Raw genomic sequence first — 16,441 nt, forward strand, 5'->3', positions numbered from 1 at the left:
GCGCTGCGTCCACAGTTTAGGGAGAGACCTCGTGACATCACCGCTCAGCGGAGTTCTTGACAACCATCCCGTTCGCCGTCGCCAGGCCGCCACCTGTCGCCGCAGTGCCGACCATACACTGGCCCAGCCCAGGGCCGGTCCTCAAGTCCATATCTGGAGAACTAAAAGCAGCAACCAATCGTGGTGTGGATGCTGCACGTCGAAATGCTGAAGATCCTCCGCCAACGACAACACATCAACATCTAGCTTGATGACATAGCGACAGCACACCGCCATCCTGACGAAGCCTGGAAGTCAAGAATACACTGACGAAATACGACCTGACGATGCCACGTACCAGCCACAGGTCAACGCGATGCAGCCGTGATCCGACGCCAAGACCTAACTGCAACGGAAGCCAAAGAACCACCGACCTCGACATGCTTCTCGATGGCCACGAAGTCACCACACTTGTAGACACTGGAGCCGACCACTCCGTCATCAGTGGATTATTTGCATTTCTATAGGCTCAAACATTTCTTATTTCGATCCCAAAATTGGCCTTCGCCGGTTAACTTGAACTTGACTAATCCCTGCGCATGCTCCTCATCTCTATGGTGACCCCAATAGCGACCACTTTAGTAATAGCGTCTGCCTTGGCAGAGCTTAGACAATGCGTTGAACGCACGTCATCTCCTGTCAAAAATGCCTATTTTCTGCCATCCTTAGGAAGCTTTTCAAGCAATAACCGTAGCTCATAATATCTGATTACGATATTTACTAGGAGTGTGCGATTACTGAATATTAAATTTCGAATCGAAATTAGTTTGAATATCAGATCTTTCACAAAATTTAATGTTTAATAATTTTGGGCAAGAAAATTCGGTCCTGCACATCCTCGGGAGTCTCCTGGCGTTGCATAACAAGAATGTAGCATGCTATCAGTAACATAGATGCATAGACATTAAGATATACAGTATGGTCTACACTTATTAAAGGGCTCTGAACCACCTCTCGAGCTTGGTGAAAAAACAGTCTCTGAATAGCATTCGCTGCTGTGAACATCTCTGCCAAAATTTGCGATCATGCATGGCACATGGATTGCGCGAGTGCGAAGTCACCTTTCTCTCAAACATGTAGTGACCGTCCATCTACTCGTTGTCCCCCACCGCTAGAAACCAGTTTACCTCATTTGCCGTGCCTCTATGTGGGTGTCATTGCCCCCTGCTCGCCCGACGAGGCGCCACCACAGCCACTCTGCAAACCTGCTTTTACTCCTGAATAAAGCCAGTTGACTCTCCGTTCTCAACCTGTCAAAACGTATTTTACTTGCCTCTGCTAAACCGAGCTCCGAACAAGTGGTGACCCAGGACATGTAAGTTTTTTTTAAATTTCGAACACTGCTATGGATGATGCTGCTCCTGCTGATGCAGAAGTCGCGACGATTACGTCTCCTGTCATCGCCGCAGAGCTTCAGCTTCCCAGCTTTTGGCACAAGAATCCTCGAGTTTGGTTTATGCAAGTAGTGGCCTATTTTCAACTCCGGCGCATCGTTTCACAGACAGCAAGGTACCTGCACGTCGTACCTACCTTCCAACATCGCCGATGCCATAGATGACCTAGTGAGTACGCCTTCGGCCACAGCATACGACTACCTGAAACGCACGGTCCTGCAGCGCTTCGAGCCATCGCAATAGAGTAGGCTTCAACAGCTGCTCTCTGAGAAACTCTGCAACGAACGGCCATCACAACTCCTGCTCAGGTTGCATCAGTTGCTGGGTGGCCACTCCCCAAACGAGAGTCAGCTTCTAATTTTGCACTAGCTGTTTTTGCGGCGCCTCCCACCGTCCGCACGCATGGTGCTGGCGGACGAGTTCCGATGAGATGAGTCTTAATCGGCTAGCTGCACTTTCTGACTGCATATGTGGCTGCTCATCTGTGGCACAGCTACCTATCGCTGCTGCGAGAGTCTCAGAGCCAGGAGACCGACTCTTGCGCCTAGAGGAAACAGTCGACTGCCTTACCAGTGCACAGGAGAAGCTGAAGACAGGTCGCAACACTGGTGACCAACTCAAGCTCAACCATTTGCCTTCACAGTCTCGCAGTGCACCTAGAGACTCGCTGTGGCAGTTGTGCTGTTATCGTCGTCGCTTTTGCGAACAAACAAATCTCTTCACTCAGCCCTGTTGATGGACAGGAAATGTGCTGGCCATTCGTTAACGGCGGCATGCGACATCGGCCCTCGCGCAAGCCGCCTATTCTTCGTAGTTGACCGTATAGTTCCTGCTATGGCCGCAGATTGCCAACTTTGCATGTCCACACCCACGCTCCACGCAGTGAACAACACTGCCATTGCATCGTACGGGCTCTGGTCAGGAACGCTAGACATCGAACTTCAGCACTTACACAGGCAGGTGTTTGTGATCGCCAACGTCAGCTTGCCATACTGGGAGCGGACTCCCTCAGCCATTTCAACCTAGATGTGAGTACTCGCGATCGGAACCTAAAGGATAATGTCACATCCCTCAATCTACTTGGCCTGCAGTCCAGCCTCACCTCATCTGGCATCCTTACGTTTCGGCTGGTCTCAACGTACAACAATGTACTTGCCAAGCACCCGCAACTCACGAAGCCCCAAAACTAGGCGCTGCCCATGAAATCCAAGGTGACTCATCATGTCCCCACCACTGGCCCACCTGTCGCCGCTCAGCCATGGAGGCTCACCGTACAAAGGTTGGAAGCCGCCTGCTGTCAGTTCGCACGCATGCTTCAGCTCAGCGTCATTCGTCCTTCCTCCAGCAATTGGTCTTCACCTCTCTATCTGTATCCAAAGCAGGACAGTGGTGACTGGTGGCCTTGTAGTGATTACTGAGCTTTAATATTGATCCGTCACTACTCCGGATCAATATCCCCTTTGCCACATACATGACTTTGGCGCTTGTCTTGCAGGAACCAAAATATGCAGCAAGATTGATTTGATGAGTGCACACTACCAAATTCCTGTTGAACCCAGCATAATTCCGAAGACCGCAATCGCTACTCCATTCGGCCTATTTGAGTTTGTCCGTATGCCTTACAGTTTGAAGAATGCAGCGCAAACTTTTCATAGGTTCATGGACGAGGTTATGTGCAGACTCTCGTTCATTTTCATTTACCTTGACGACATTCTCGTTGCAAGTCGAACAGACGAAGAACACAAAGAGCACCTTCGTCTTCTATTGGAGTGACTGGATGAACACAGCCTAGTCCTAAAGTGGCAGCAATGCATTTTCGGAATTAAAGCCCGGGATTTTCTCAGCTTCACATTTCGTCCCAAGGCATCAAGCCGCTGGAGTCACGGGTGCGGGCAATCGAGGACTTCTCTCCAACTTCCTTCTGGAAGTTGTGCGAGTTTCTGGGGCTCATAAATTTTCACAGGTGCTTCATACCATCCTGTGCGCAAGTTCTTCAGCCGCTTATTGACCTGCTGTGTCGTAACTCCAAAAAACCACCTTACCTTCCACTGGTCCTTGGAGCACGAACACACCTTCCAGAAAGCCAAAACGCAGATGGCTACTGCAGCGTTGCTGATTCATCCGTTGCCCGACGCCCTAACTCGCCTTATGGTAGACTCATCGACCACGGCAGTGGATGCAGTACTGCAGCAGCACGACGGCACAGACTGGAGGCCACTGGGCTTCTTCTCAAAGCTCCTGAAACCTATAGAAGCTTGCTACAGCACCTTTGGGAGGGAGATGGTGGCCATCTGTTGCACTGTCATGCATTTCTGTTTTTTTCTCGAAGGCTGTAGATTTTACATTCTGACCGATCACAAGCTGTTGACCTTCGTTTTCAAGAACAACAGTTCCTCGTACTCAGAACGTGAGTTTTGGCAACTTTATCTCCGAATTTTCTGCGGACATCCGCCACATCTCTGGGACTGAAAATCAGGCAGCTAACAGACTGTTGCAAATAGGCACTGTGCCTGCTGGCCCTGTAGATTTCCAAGCTTTAGCTTCCGCCCAGCTAAACGACCCCAAGCTGCGCCATTGCGGCAAATAGGTTCGTCGCTCCAGCTTGTGGAGGTGCCACTTCCGTACACAACATTGGGCACATGCAACACATCGCAGGCAGCTCCTTGCCCGTTCGTGCCCCATAAGTTTCGGCAGCCAACATTCGATTCACTGGACGAGCTAAGCCATGCCAGCATCAGACCGACACAGAGGCTTATCGCAGACTGCCTCATCTAACCAGGGATCAACAAAGATGTTCGAAGCTGGGCAAGAAGCTGCCAAGCCTGTCAAGCCGTGAAAGTGACCCGGCACACGCATTAAGCGGTGCAGCCGTTTCAACCACCAGAGAGCCATTTCAATCATGTGTATTTAGACTTGGTGGGGCCTCTTTCGCCCTACCAAGGTTTCGGGTACTTCTTCACCTGTGTCGACCAGTACTCAAGGTGGCCTCTACAAGACATCATGGCCGAAACAGTAGCGGAAGCATTTGTTGCTACGTGGGTGTTGCGGTACGGTTACCCTTTGCGAATAGCTACTGACCGAGGCCGACAATTCCAAAGCTCGCTTTTTTCTGCCCTGGTGAGAATGCTCAGCACACGCCTGCATAACACCACGGCTTACCACCCACAGAGCAGCGGCATGGTCGAGCGTCTCCACCGATAACTGAAGGCATCATTGACTGCCACGTTCGACACACAGCACTGGGTGGAAAGGCTACTCCTAGTACTACTGGGGCTGCGAACAAGAATCAAGGATGACCCCGGAGTCAGTGCAGCCAAGATGCTCTATGGATCAGCAATCCGCGTTCCAGGCCAGTTTTTTGGCACCCAACAAGGCACTCCACCAGCAGCTGTGCAGCACTTAGGCTACATTCCTGGCTCGACCAGTTTGACCTACGCCCCCTTGTATTGCCTGTGGGCAGCCTGTGGTTAGTTTCCCGACAGTGGACACAACCATGCACATCTTTCTGCGGTGCGAGTCTATCAAGCCACCATTGACTTCTTCCTATGAGGGCCTCTTTCATGTGGTTTTGCCTTCAGAGAAAGCCTGGAAGATTGACATTCGCGGCAAAGAAAAGACAGTGTTGTGCGACCACGTGAAACCAGCCTATCTTGAACATTAACTTTTCGTTCCTTCCGCGATTCACACCTAAGCCTCCGGCATTCTAGGGGGGAGCCCTTGTAACAACCGTCCCTCTACTCGTTGTCCCCCTCCGCAGTAAACCAGTTTGCCTCATTTACCGGGCCTCCACGTGGGGGTCATTGACCCCTGCTCACCCGACGGGAGCGCCACCGCCAGTCGACTCTCCATTCTGAACCTGTCGAAACATGTATTACTTGTCTCTGCTAAACCAAGCTCCGAACAAATGCTCTCTTTTCAACAGAAGCCTGCTCCTCACTCTTTTCTGGACACTTTATTTCATGATGTAGCAGATTCCCATATGCAGCTGCTATTGGCCAATAGCTGACATCAGTCAAGGAAAGTGTTTGGATCAGTCACTTCTTCCTACTGTTACTGTGTATATTTATCGACGCAGCTTTATAAACAGGCTGAACTAAGCGAAAATCTGCGTTTTAATTTCGATCATAATTATATACTTCTGAAAGAAGGCAACTATCATCTGCTCACGCTCGGCCGCAAGTGCCTGCGTAGGAATTAAACTTTGGCCACCCTGCTTATCGGTATCGTAGCCATCGGGCCTCACTAATTTTGACTAGTTTCGAATGCTCAACTGGCCTCGGACCACGCGAAACTTAAGATCAGACCACACGCATGCTTGCAAGCCATCAATCAGGCCATCGGTCACGCCATCGGTCAAGCTGGTGCAGGGCAAAGCTAGTCCACACCACGTAGCATAGCCAGACAGGAGCATATGAGCGTGAGCGCACACTCTAGCCCTGTCATACACTAAGCAAATGCTGCAGTTGCATGTAGCTGGGGTCTTCTATGTAGTCTAGATCCACGGTTGCCGTGCGATGCCATGATGAGTCCACTGGTTGAGTGCACTGTGGATCGGTGATGACAACCACATTTGGTGTGTCAAAGGCACCAAAATCTGAAATGGTACATCTACGGGAACATCCAAAATCAAATTTAAACTGCATGCCGCAGTGAGGTTAAGGAGGTGGAGCATTATGGGCACACCCCACTCTGCCGTAGCCTTCACAGTGCAAATCTTTGAAGAAGGAGCAGAAGCACCCCAAACAGTGTGTTTGATTGCCAATAACTCCGCTTCTGCTGAACGCATTGAAGAACTTCTTGCGGCAAAGCATTTCTGAAATAGTCTTAATTTAACTTCGAATGCATTTCTTGACTTCAATTAAAAGTGGTTCAGGACCCTATTAAAGGGAACACCAAATTATATGCCAGCACTGATTACAGCTCAGTTCTCGTATACAAAGGTCTAGAAATTTTTTTTTTTTTACTTATAGAATTTCTGTTTAATAGAACGAAGCGCTCTTTCCCTCAGATACTGATGAATTAGTGATGTTTTGTTGTACTGAATATGAATCAGGTTCTCAATTTAATAGTGGACTTGTGTTTTGTGGCAAACTTCTATTCATTGCATAGAAAGTGTTGCTTTCCACATTTTCTCAAAAATACAGAAAGGCTATCCCATCATTACGGCAGGTAGGTGAATATGAGCGACATATGAAAAGACCGCACATCATGTGACTCGATCACCGCTCCATGCATAGCCGACGGTAAAGAGCAAGTGCTATCTGCGCCATTTCATTGTCATGGTCAGCATTATTTGCCACCTGTCAAAGATTATGAGATCTGGAGGTTCTCGTCAAGTTCGTGAGATGCTCCCCCCCCTCTCTCTCTTTTATCCGCTGTCTGCGCAAATACACGCAACCTGTCGTGATGCCTTTGTGTCTGCCGTGTAAATCCAAAGCTAGCCAAGCTAGTCAAGCAACTGATTGCTCGAAGCTACAAAAATAACGATCTGTGTCTGCAAATTGCATTGGGAGTAAGGCTGCCATACAGTGTGTTGCAAAGATGGCGGCCATGAACAACTTTGTTGCTATAGTAAGATACAACTTAAAAAGAAAGCACTTGGCAACCAAGGCACACGGACTGCACAGGGTTGTGTTACTCCACCAGCCAATCACAGAAGCATACAAAATCGTCGTCAGGCAACCTTTTCAAGATGGCGCCGTACTTGATACCTCTGGAGCATCTGCTGTTCTTGAAGTGTCTTTTCATCGGCGGAAGCAATGAGGTGTGCAACAGACATGGACAAAAGTGTATGGAGTCAGAGCATTTCCCTCTTCAAAAGTCCACAGTACAGTTCATTTCATTGCTGAGCCCGTTTTACTCATGAAACTTCACTGCTAACTGAAGTGAAACTTTACAATAAATAGTTGAGGCGAAGCAAGTGGTTTATTTCAGTTCAATAAAGAATTAGGCTTTCACAGTTGCAGTATAATAGATGAGTGAAAACGTAAAAAATTATGTGCTTATAATCTTATTTTTATGGTTACTGCCTTATTCAGGTAACAGGGAAAGTTTGAAGTACGAACTATTTGCAGCCTCACGGAGGAACAGTGGCTGGCGGTTATGAGGGCGTGGGCGGGGCTTCACTGCATACTAAAGTTGTATCCAACTATATCCTGTGCAATCACTTCTGTTTGTGAGGCGGTTTGTCGGCTTTCCGAGGGTCGTGCGGCTGCTGTGAATAGATTAATGCCGATTCGGCATGAAACAGTAACTTTAGTCTCCAACACCTGATAGAGCAGCGCTGATTAGGCCTAATGCCTGGCGGTCTGACTGTGACGAGAGTTCGCTGATGGGTGGTGTGGTAACGGGCCGCAAGCTGTCTCGTTACACTGTAAAAATGTTTACACCCTTAAGGGTGTTTTCTTGTTGCACGGGTATCACCCTTACCATTAGGGCGGGACAAAAATTTATAGAGGACAACGAAGCTATATATTGTGGGGGTTCCACTCTGCGTGCGGCTAGGGCTGAAGACGAGCTCCGGAAATAGCCCCACGCAGTCATTTTGTGTTACTCCCCGACCCGTAGCGCGGGAATCGCGGCTACGTTGGGTTTGAACGAATAAGGCAACCAGCGGCGTCAACTGTAAGAATGTTTATTGCTACCGGTAATAAAGAACACTGGCAGAGGGACGTCCTCTCTGTAATAGTAATAAATAGGCTGGCCTCGTTGCCCGGGATAGTCAGGCAACATGGTCACTCACGGGTTGCGAAAGGTACTCCAGTCCGGCAGGTTAGGGGTCCGGCCTCAGAGAGAGAGGGTCTCCCCCGGTCGCGCTGTTTTGTACCTTTTTACCTGGGCGAGGGGAATGTCCTCCTCGCCCGTCAGCAACCTGCACGCGAGTCGGGGAGGAAGGGCGCGCGCGCGTCGCGAGAGCGAGGGAGAATCGGGAGAGGGCATAGTGCGCCTCTCCCCTGTATATGCCGGCTCTTGATGCGACGGCGCGGGGGAAGATGTGCGCGTGTGCTCCCCACAATATATATGTATAATTAGACGTGCAATGACAAACGACGTAGCTGAAAACTATGTAATCATTCTGACAGCGTTGGGCGCACAGAAATATATGAGAGTTTCATATCTATCCCTGTGAGATTCTCGTGTCGGATGTTTCTGTGCACCCAAGACTGTCAGAATGATTACATAGTTTTCAACTACGTCTTTTGTCATCGCACGTCTAGTTAGCTCTGTGATCGTCCTCTATCAATTTTTGTAAGGCCCTAATGGTAAGGATGTTACCCGTGCGACAAGAAAACACCCTTAAGGGTGTAAACATTTTTACAATGTATGCTTGCCGCCACCATGTTCGTACGGGTAACTTATCAATGATGGGTCTCAAGATCATGCGCACGGGTTAGCTTGATGGCTGTTGATGCGGTGTGAAGTTCGGTGCCGCGTATCCAACATGCGCTGCATGCCTTTTGGCAGCTAATTGGCCCGATCTTCGCACATGCTTCCACACTTTACTGAATACGCGCTGCTTTGGTTGCCGTTACCCCTCCGCGCCGCGTTAACATTTTGAGCGATCCTGTCGACTCACACGAACCTTGTATTGACAGAGGCGGAACCGGCCAATGCAGCGCAAATTGAGGCGTTCGGGCGCTGTGTATACGATCCTCACGTCAAGCCAACGTCGGGGAGCGCTCGCAGTGACCAAGTCTGCTACCGCATCAGCCGAGGCTAGCCGGGGCGGCCTGTCTGCACAATGCTTGGCGCTCCTTTCGCACCAAAAATGCTTGCTTGGGCGGGATAAAGTACGAGGGGCTCCGCGATGCACATAACATATATGGCACTGCGCAGGTCTCTACACCGAATAGTATATAGAATATTCAAAAAATTTAATTATTCAAACATCCACTATTTGATTCAATTAGGTGATATTCGCACACCCGGAGTATTTACCCAATTCTAGCATGCGCCTTTTCTTTTCTTCTTTTTTAGAAAATTGGGTCGAAAAATTGCCTCTGCAGTGCAATTGGATATGATACCAAAACCACCTTCATGGCGTTTCACATAACTTGGATTTATTGTAACGAAGCTGACTTTAGAAAACCGGCCGTCGTCATGCAGCACATGTATTATAAACCCTTGCCTGTTTTCCTTGCTAAAAATTGGATGCTTGTTAGATTTCTACCTTGTTTAGGAGCTTTAATGTCATTTTTACATTAGTTTTATACTTGGGACACAGCAAGTGGGCACAAATTAGGACCAGGAAAATACTGCCAAATGAATCAGTGGTGGGTTTTGGGGCTCTTTCTGCGCCTTGCCATCTCTCTTGATAAGGAACTCACAATAATACATAGAAAAGTAATTTTTTTTCACACCACTCTTGGCACCACATGCCATAAACGGCATCTTCACGCGAATGAAGTGTTGGAAGCACAAAAGCTTATTTTATTGTTCGCAAACAAATATTGGAAGTCACTAGTGCTATGCAGTGGTCTTCAACATACCATTTACAACAGTAAGCCTAAATGCCCATATTGCCCAACATGCAGGGGTGCTCCTCATGCACATCGAAACACTTGTTGCATGTTTTCATTCTGATAAGACGGACCATGGCCGGAATAATGTAAAAATATTCAAATTTTTTCTTCCAAGTGCATCATTAGCCTTCCATGATAGGTCGAAATGGCTCAGGCCACGCCCATACAAGCTGGCACCCTGCCCATTTGGGTGGAGTCCAAGCCATTTTGACCTATGACAGGAGGTTAATGACATATTTGGAATAAAAACAGATTGGAAGAGTTTTACATTATTCCGGCCCATGTCTGTATCGAAACTGCACCGTGCCAATACTGATGCATCCTGAACTCGAAATCAAGTGTGAGCGCACCTTATGTGTCTGTTATGTGCCATTTAAACAGCCATTATCATCATCTGTTGGCAACAATATGTGACCAGGTAGACGCCACTAAAGTTGGAAGTGGCTCCAGCTTCCACAACTTCACAGTTGATTCCAGCTCATATGTTCCAAATCGTCCTTTCGAGCACAATGAAACACGTGGCCAATGTGGGCTTACAAATAATTGATGTCACAGGGATGAGTCTTTCATGCCGTTGCCATGTGGCTCTCTTGCAGACTACTAAAAATGGATGTGGCATGAGATCGCTTTATTAAATCCAAAATGTAATGTGAAATTTTTTCTCTATATCACAAAATTGTTGAAGTGAATGGTGAAAAACAGAATAGGGTAAGATTTATTCTGAAACGCTTGTGGAACGCTAAAATGCCTTTCGTGGAACCCAGTTTGGGAACCCCTGCTCTATAATAATGCTACACAAGCAGATTTACTTGCGAGAATAGCTTGTCGCCCTTGTTTTCTTCAAACCTTGCTTGCATTGGCCATTTCTATTATTTACACCACCGCATGTGAGGATTCAGATCTTGTGATTGTGATGAATTGAAGGACGCAGCAAAAAAGTATCTCCTTGCATCTACTGTAGCCTTCATATAAAGAATCGGAGGACTTGCTTTAAAATATATTGCGCATACTGGTGTTTGTGAAGCGCTAAACAGTGAAAGTGTTTTTCTGCTCCTACTTCTGTAATGGCAACTTCTGTGTTCAACTTGGAACTTGCTTCTCATATGTGGACACAGGTGACCTTTTCGGAGCTACCCAGCCAACTACTCTGCGGAGAAGTGCGGAAGGCTACTGTGGAGCTGCGCAACGCAGATGGCTGTCCGGCATTGCATTCCTTGCGGCTTGCATGTGCACAGCCACACTTGTTTTGCTTGTGTTCTGTGTCTGATGATGAGGATGAGGCGTACCATGAGGAGCCGCTCCGGCCAAGCCCACCTGTGCTGGCACAGGCACCTCCGCTGGCCTGGGTGCAAGCCCCGGCTGTGGGTGCCCATATGGAGGGCGGCCAAGGAGTGGCACTGCCTTTCTGGCTGCGGGGTGCTGAGAAGCCTGGTCGGCACATGCTGCATCTTTTGTTCTATTACCAAGGCCCCCAGGGACAGCTTTCGTGAGTCTACTAGTTAGTTTATTCCAAATACCCTTAGCCCTTTGGGAGGGCACCCACATAGGGAACATATAATACTGTAAAAGGAATCTGGAGCAATAAAGAAAAGTTAAGTGTGTAGTCAGTTTATATTTTTCCGTTTTATCTTCCAAATTCGAGGATTGCTCTTCATGTCGTAAATTAATGCAAATCACTTTTCTTACCTAAAAAAGAGGCAGCTGTGGCTGTGGGGCACTCTGCAAACTAGATAGAAGTAGTGTCTGTTTTGTCAAGGCAGATATGATGTCAGTCTTAGTACTGCCAAGCCATTGATGTCCCTGACAGCACTGGCTAAAATATCTGTGATTAATTTGTTTAGCCACATTAAATCCCAATCAAATTACTGGCAGCTGTTTTTGTTTAGGTAACTGCAGTACTTTGGTAGAATTGCCTAGGCACTATAATCGTGGACGTCTTTCTTTGGCAATGAAGGGAAAGCTACGGACACAAAGCGGGCACAAGTAAGAGTGCTTCTGAAAGAAGGCCCATGTCTTCATCCGCGTAGTTTAAGCGGGGGAAGAGAAAACAGAACACCTCATATACGAGGGCGAATCAGAAAGTCTTTGCCCCTATATATATATATTAGCCAAATTACGGCTGTAAATGCAAAGTCAACATATCCATTCCCAGCGAAGGACCTTTCTTGGACTGGCCTGGCCTTATCTGTTGGTATCTCCACGGCACAGCGCTGCAGTCAGTTGTTGAAGATGGCAGTTGTGCTTCACATGTCCACTGTCTGCGAGCAATGAAGTGTGATTCGTATTTTACAAAGCAAAGGACGAACACCCATTGAAATCCACAGGGAAATGTAGCCCACATGTGGGGAAAGATGTCTCGCTTTGAGAAGTGTGAGGTAGTGGTGTTGCGATTCACATGCAACGATGAAGCCAAGACAGCAGTCCGACGGTGGTTCCACAGTCAGCCAGACGAATTCTACCACAGGGGAATCTCAAATTAAGTGCTGCGATGGGATAGATGTCTGAACCGGTGTGAGGACTATGTGGAAAAATAGTGTAAGGTATGTAGAATAGTATGTATATTTGTAATTGCCTGTGCGTACCTTATTTTGGCTTATAAAAAATAGGGGCAATGACTTTCTGATTTGCCCTCGTAGAACAGCAACATGAGACAAAAAATACCATTAATGTTAAACTTGAATTCTTTTTCTGCTTTGCTCTTCTGCATCTGAGCAATGTGCAACCATTGCGCATGGAAGCTATGCTGATTCAGTATCTGTTCCAAAAAACCAAATGCACTGTCAAACGCTGCTGGAATACTTGACGCGGTAACACGTGTGCAGAAGCTCCGCCCCCATAGCTTTCCCTTTATTGTGACAGAAAGTTGTTCACGAGTATAATCTTCACAAGGATCTTGCACCTGATACTTAATTTGCCCCAACAGTACTGAATGCTTGGAAATAACAAGTTTTATAGTGTGCTGCTATGCAGAGCTTCGGACATGTTTCATAAGCTGCTCTCCCACTGTCATTTTTCACTTCATGAGCACTAACTTGCTTCCTTCTTAAAAACCCTTTATGGACAAGTGTTTCCTACAGGCAACACATCAGAAAAAAAAAAAAAAAAATATATATATATATATATATATATATATATATATATATATATATATATATATATATATATATATATATATATATAATTTCTTGCTGAGTTTCAGTATTGAGTACAAGATTAGTGGCTAAATGTCTTTGGCCAACACTTGATGAAAGACAGCATGTGCCATTTGTCCATTTAGAGTAGGAACAAAGAATCAGGATAGAAAAAGTTTGGCAAGTGCCTCACTTTATTTTGAAAGCACGGTCAGAGGAGATAGATCGATGCAACATCTCTGACTGGGGTGGTATCACACACACGATGTAAAGCAAACGGAATGTACACCTATGGTTCACATATGACGAGAGCTCTTAGTACAAATTCCAACGATGCCATAGTTGGCTTGGGGTGAAGCCCACTTCTAGTTTTCTGCCTGGTGTTTCCCCCTATTGCTGAAATAGTTTCCACAAAATATATATTCTTTTACAATGATTATGCTTATTCTGAATGTGTTTGGACAATTTAGATAGAAGAAAATTTTTTTAGAGTATTAATATGTCCCGTTCTTAAATGGTTAAACTCCAGATCTACTATTTTACTCGCAGCATTTGAGCTATGGAGAGAAGCCTGATTGTGGAGTTTTGCATGTGGTCTATTCAATAACAATATGTGCCCCGTGAGTGTACTGGTCTGCTACAGTGTGCTGGTAGCAGAGTTTATTGCTAGGTGTATGTGGATATCAGCTTTTCAATTTCTAAACAAATTCAAATAATGAAAAGCAAGTGTCAATCGAATCAAATATTTTTAGAATATTTTTCGAAAACAAATACTATTGGTCTTGAAAAAATGCAGTTTTTTTTAACAAGCAGAGGTTTAAAAAAAAGGAGCAAGTTTATTGTACAGTAAACAATGTACAGGAAAATTATGCTTTGTGGTAAAAAAAAATCCTGTAGTAAACGCTTTTGCTTGACATTATCATAACTGCAGTTAATTAATGTTGTCATGAAGAAAGATAGCTGCTCTACACGTTTGGGGAGCAGCGACCCCTCTTGCGTGTCACATTCCTTCAGACACCAAAGAGAGCTGCTCACTGTACATACTAGTGTTTGGTATTGGCAGGTATCTCTTTGCAAGCTGAGCCAACTGTGGGCATCATGCTTACAACGCCACTCGCACGGATCTTCTTTTTGGCCCAAAATTTCATCATGCACATATCTTTAAACCTGTGCTTGTGGCAGGGAAAATTGCTGCTACAAGTAAGTGAAAATTGCTGCTGGTAGTGCTTACAGGAAGGAGTGCTGACATGGAAGGAGCCTCTTCAGAAGCTTTTGTTGTTGAAGACATGTCTGGGTTCTTTGGTGTGGAAATTTTCATTGCTTTTTCTAAAGCCAGGTTTTTAATCCATTTTACCATTGAAGCATCCTGGTGGTATTCAGCTGCTTTAGAACGATGATCTAGGAACATTGTCGAGCTTGCTACTTCGTCAAATTTGTAGTTAGGAAACCGTGTTTTCAGGTGCCTAACCAGATTAGTAGCAGACACAGAAGTTTTCATCTGTCGGCTGCTGTTGTCCAGATGCATGAAGAGGCAGCACAGTGTGAGTACTTGAGCTGATTGTGTCGGGTAGTCATAAGCACCAGGCAGGGGTCCCGTGACAGTACCCCCTTCTTATGATATGCTTCACTGCTCGGAAAAAATGCTTCACCGCTCTACATTCTGTATGCTTCGCCGCATAACGCGGTTGTACTGCTGCGAAGGTGACTTGAAGAACCGACACTAGCAATTTTTGGGGATTCGAATATTTCGAATAGTAAAAGGGTTTTTCGAATCGAATATTTGAAGCTTAGCATATTCGCACACCTCTATTTATTACGCTTGTCATATATTTGACTTCGTGTTGAGTTCGGATGACCAGCAGAGCTAGTCATGGTAATTTAATGTAAACTTGTAGTGTTTGACTCTCTCTTCACTTTATTATGCAGGCACCGTGTTCTGTGGCACCACATCAGCTTTACCACTCTGCCATCGTTAACGCTGCAGGCATCTGTTCGCCAGAGTGTTTCTCTTGGTGTGGCAAACTCCCCCAATGGAGCACTCATCTCTCTTCAGGTATCCAATGCCTGTGAGGTAAGCTGTGGGCTTGTGGACCAGCTGTGGCAGACACTCTGCATGTAACTAACTGCTGGGCTGGTTCTTGTGTATATGTGGTGCAGACAGATGGCCTCAGTGGCGTTGACTTGAGCCTGCTGCAAGTGACCTGTGTAAGCCGGGTCTGGAGCTTGGTTCCCCTCACATCACATCCCAAATTGGGTAAGTTTGTCATGGCAATTTTGCTTTTATGAGTAATGTTGTTTTCCAAATTGGGGTACTATGCAGAAGCACATGTTTTTGGGGCTGCAGTAGATTTTAGTGCCTGTCAGGCTGCAGAAGCACTACAATAGCATTTCTTAAAAAATATGCAGTTAAATCTCGATATAATGAAGTGTTTAACTTTTTATAGCTTCTTGTCCATAGAGCACCATGTATTTAGAGCCTCAATATAAAGAAGTGTATTTATACACGATTTCAATAGAGTAAAATTTTACTACCATCACAAAGGAATACCGAGACAATAAATGGAAACTTCTGCTGAAGCATAAGATCAAATGGTTGAATTAGAAGTGGCTACTTGTGAACGCACCTCTCAAATTGCGATAAGATCCTAGCATGCCCCACACACTGTATGCTTTGGACGCAAGTGAAAGCATGCAAGGGTGAGCCAAGAATGGTAGCTTGATGAGCATGCCGCCTTTTTGCGTGAGCACGGTAAAAGGGATGAGGGGAGCGAGCTTGCAATAATGTGATCAAGCGCATGCAAGGGGGGGAGGGCAAGTTGATGTGTGTCTGCTTTTCTGCCACGGCCTTGGTTCACATGGCTGTGTGTGGCTGAGCGCGTACGCAACTCGTGCACCCTGTTTTAAGGTTTTTAGAGGTAATCTGCGGCATGTACAAATGTTGGGTATGCTCAGACGTCATGGCATCACGTGCGCTGTCTTCCCACATAATTAGTACTGGAGGTTTCATAATCGTGAGTTTTGGAGTCATGTTCAAGCCAGAGGCAGACGAAAGATTCGCTCCCCACTGCCGATGCTCTTTATGATAGTGTCATCCTACTGCAGGCAACACATTAGCCACAGGGGCGGAGTGGACGTGACAGTGTGGCTGGCTTCGCTTCGTACTGCCAATGTGAAGATATCGTTGACACGGCATGAAACCATATCATTTGTCGCCGACTCAAATTCATCAAAATGAAATTCTTTTTCTGATTCAAATTTGCTTTTTCCTGGAAAATTTTGCCGCCCCTTCCATGTAAGAAAAATTAATCGGCAGCTGTACTTAATTGCATAAAAACAAATTTCACTATACTGAAAT

At 46.4% G+C, this 16,441-nt stretch overlaps 1 protein-coding gene across 1 annotated transcript in view; it reads left to right on the forward strand.

The window, feature by feature from the left end:
- Positions 1 to 16,441, forward strand: part of l(3)76BDm (trafficking protein particle complex subunit 8 homolog l(3)76BDm) — a 161,949-nt gene that overhangs the window by 104,403 nt on the left and 41,105 nt on the right. Inside the window, exons 18-20 of the mRNA XM_050191010.3 lie at positions 11,071 to 11,441; positions 15,013 to 15,157; positions 15,244 to 15,340. Coding sequence (XP_050046967.1) covers positions 11,071 to 11,441; positions 15,013 to 15,157; positions 15,244 to 15,340 — 613 coding nt within the window. The remainder of the gene's footprint in view (positions 1 to 11,070; positions 11,442 to 15,012; positions 15,158 to 15,243; positions 15,341 to 16,441) is intronic.

This window comes from Dermacentor andersoni, chromosome 1 (assembly GCF_023375885.2).
Source record: "Dermacentor andersoni chromosome 1, qqDerAnde1_hic_scaffold, whole genome shotgun sequence".
NCBI lineage: Eukaryota > Metazoa > Arthropoda > Arachnida > Ixodida > Ixodidae > Dermacentor > Dermacentor andersoni.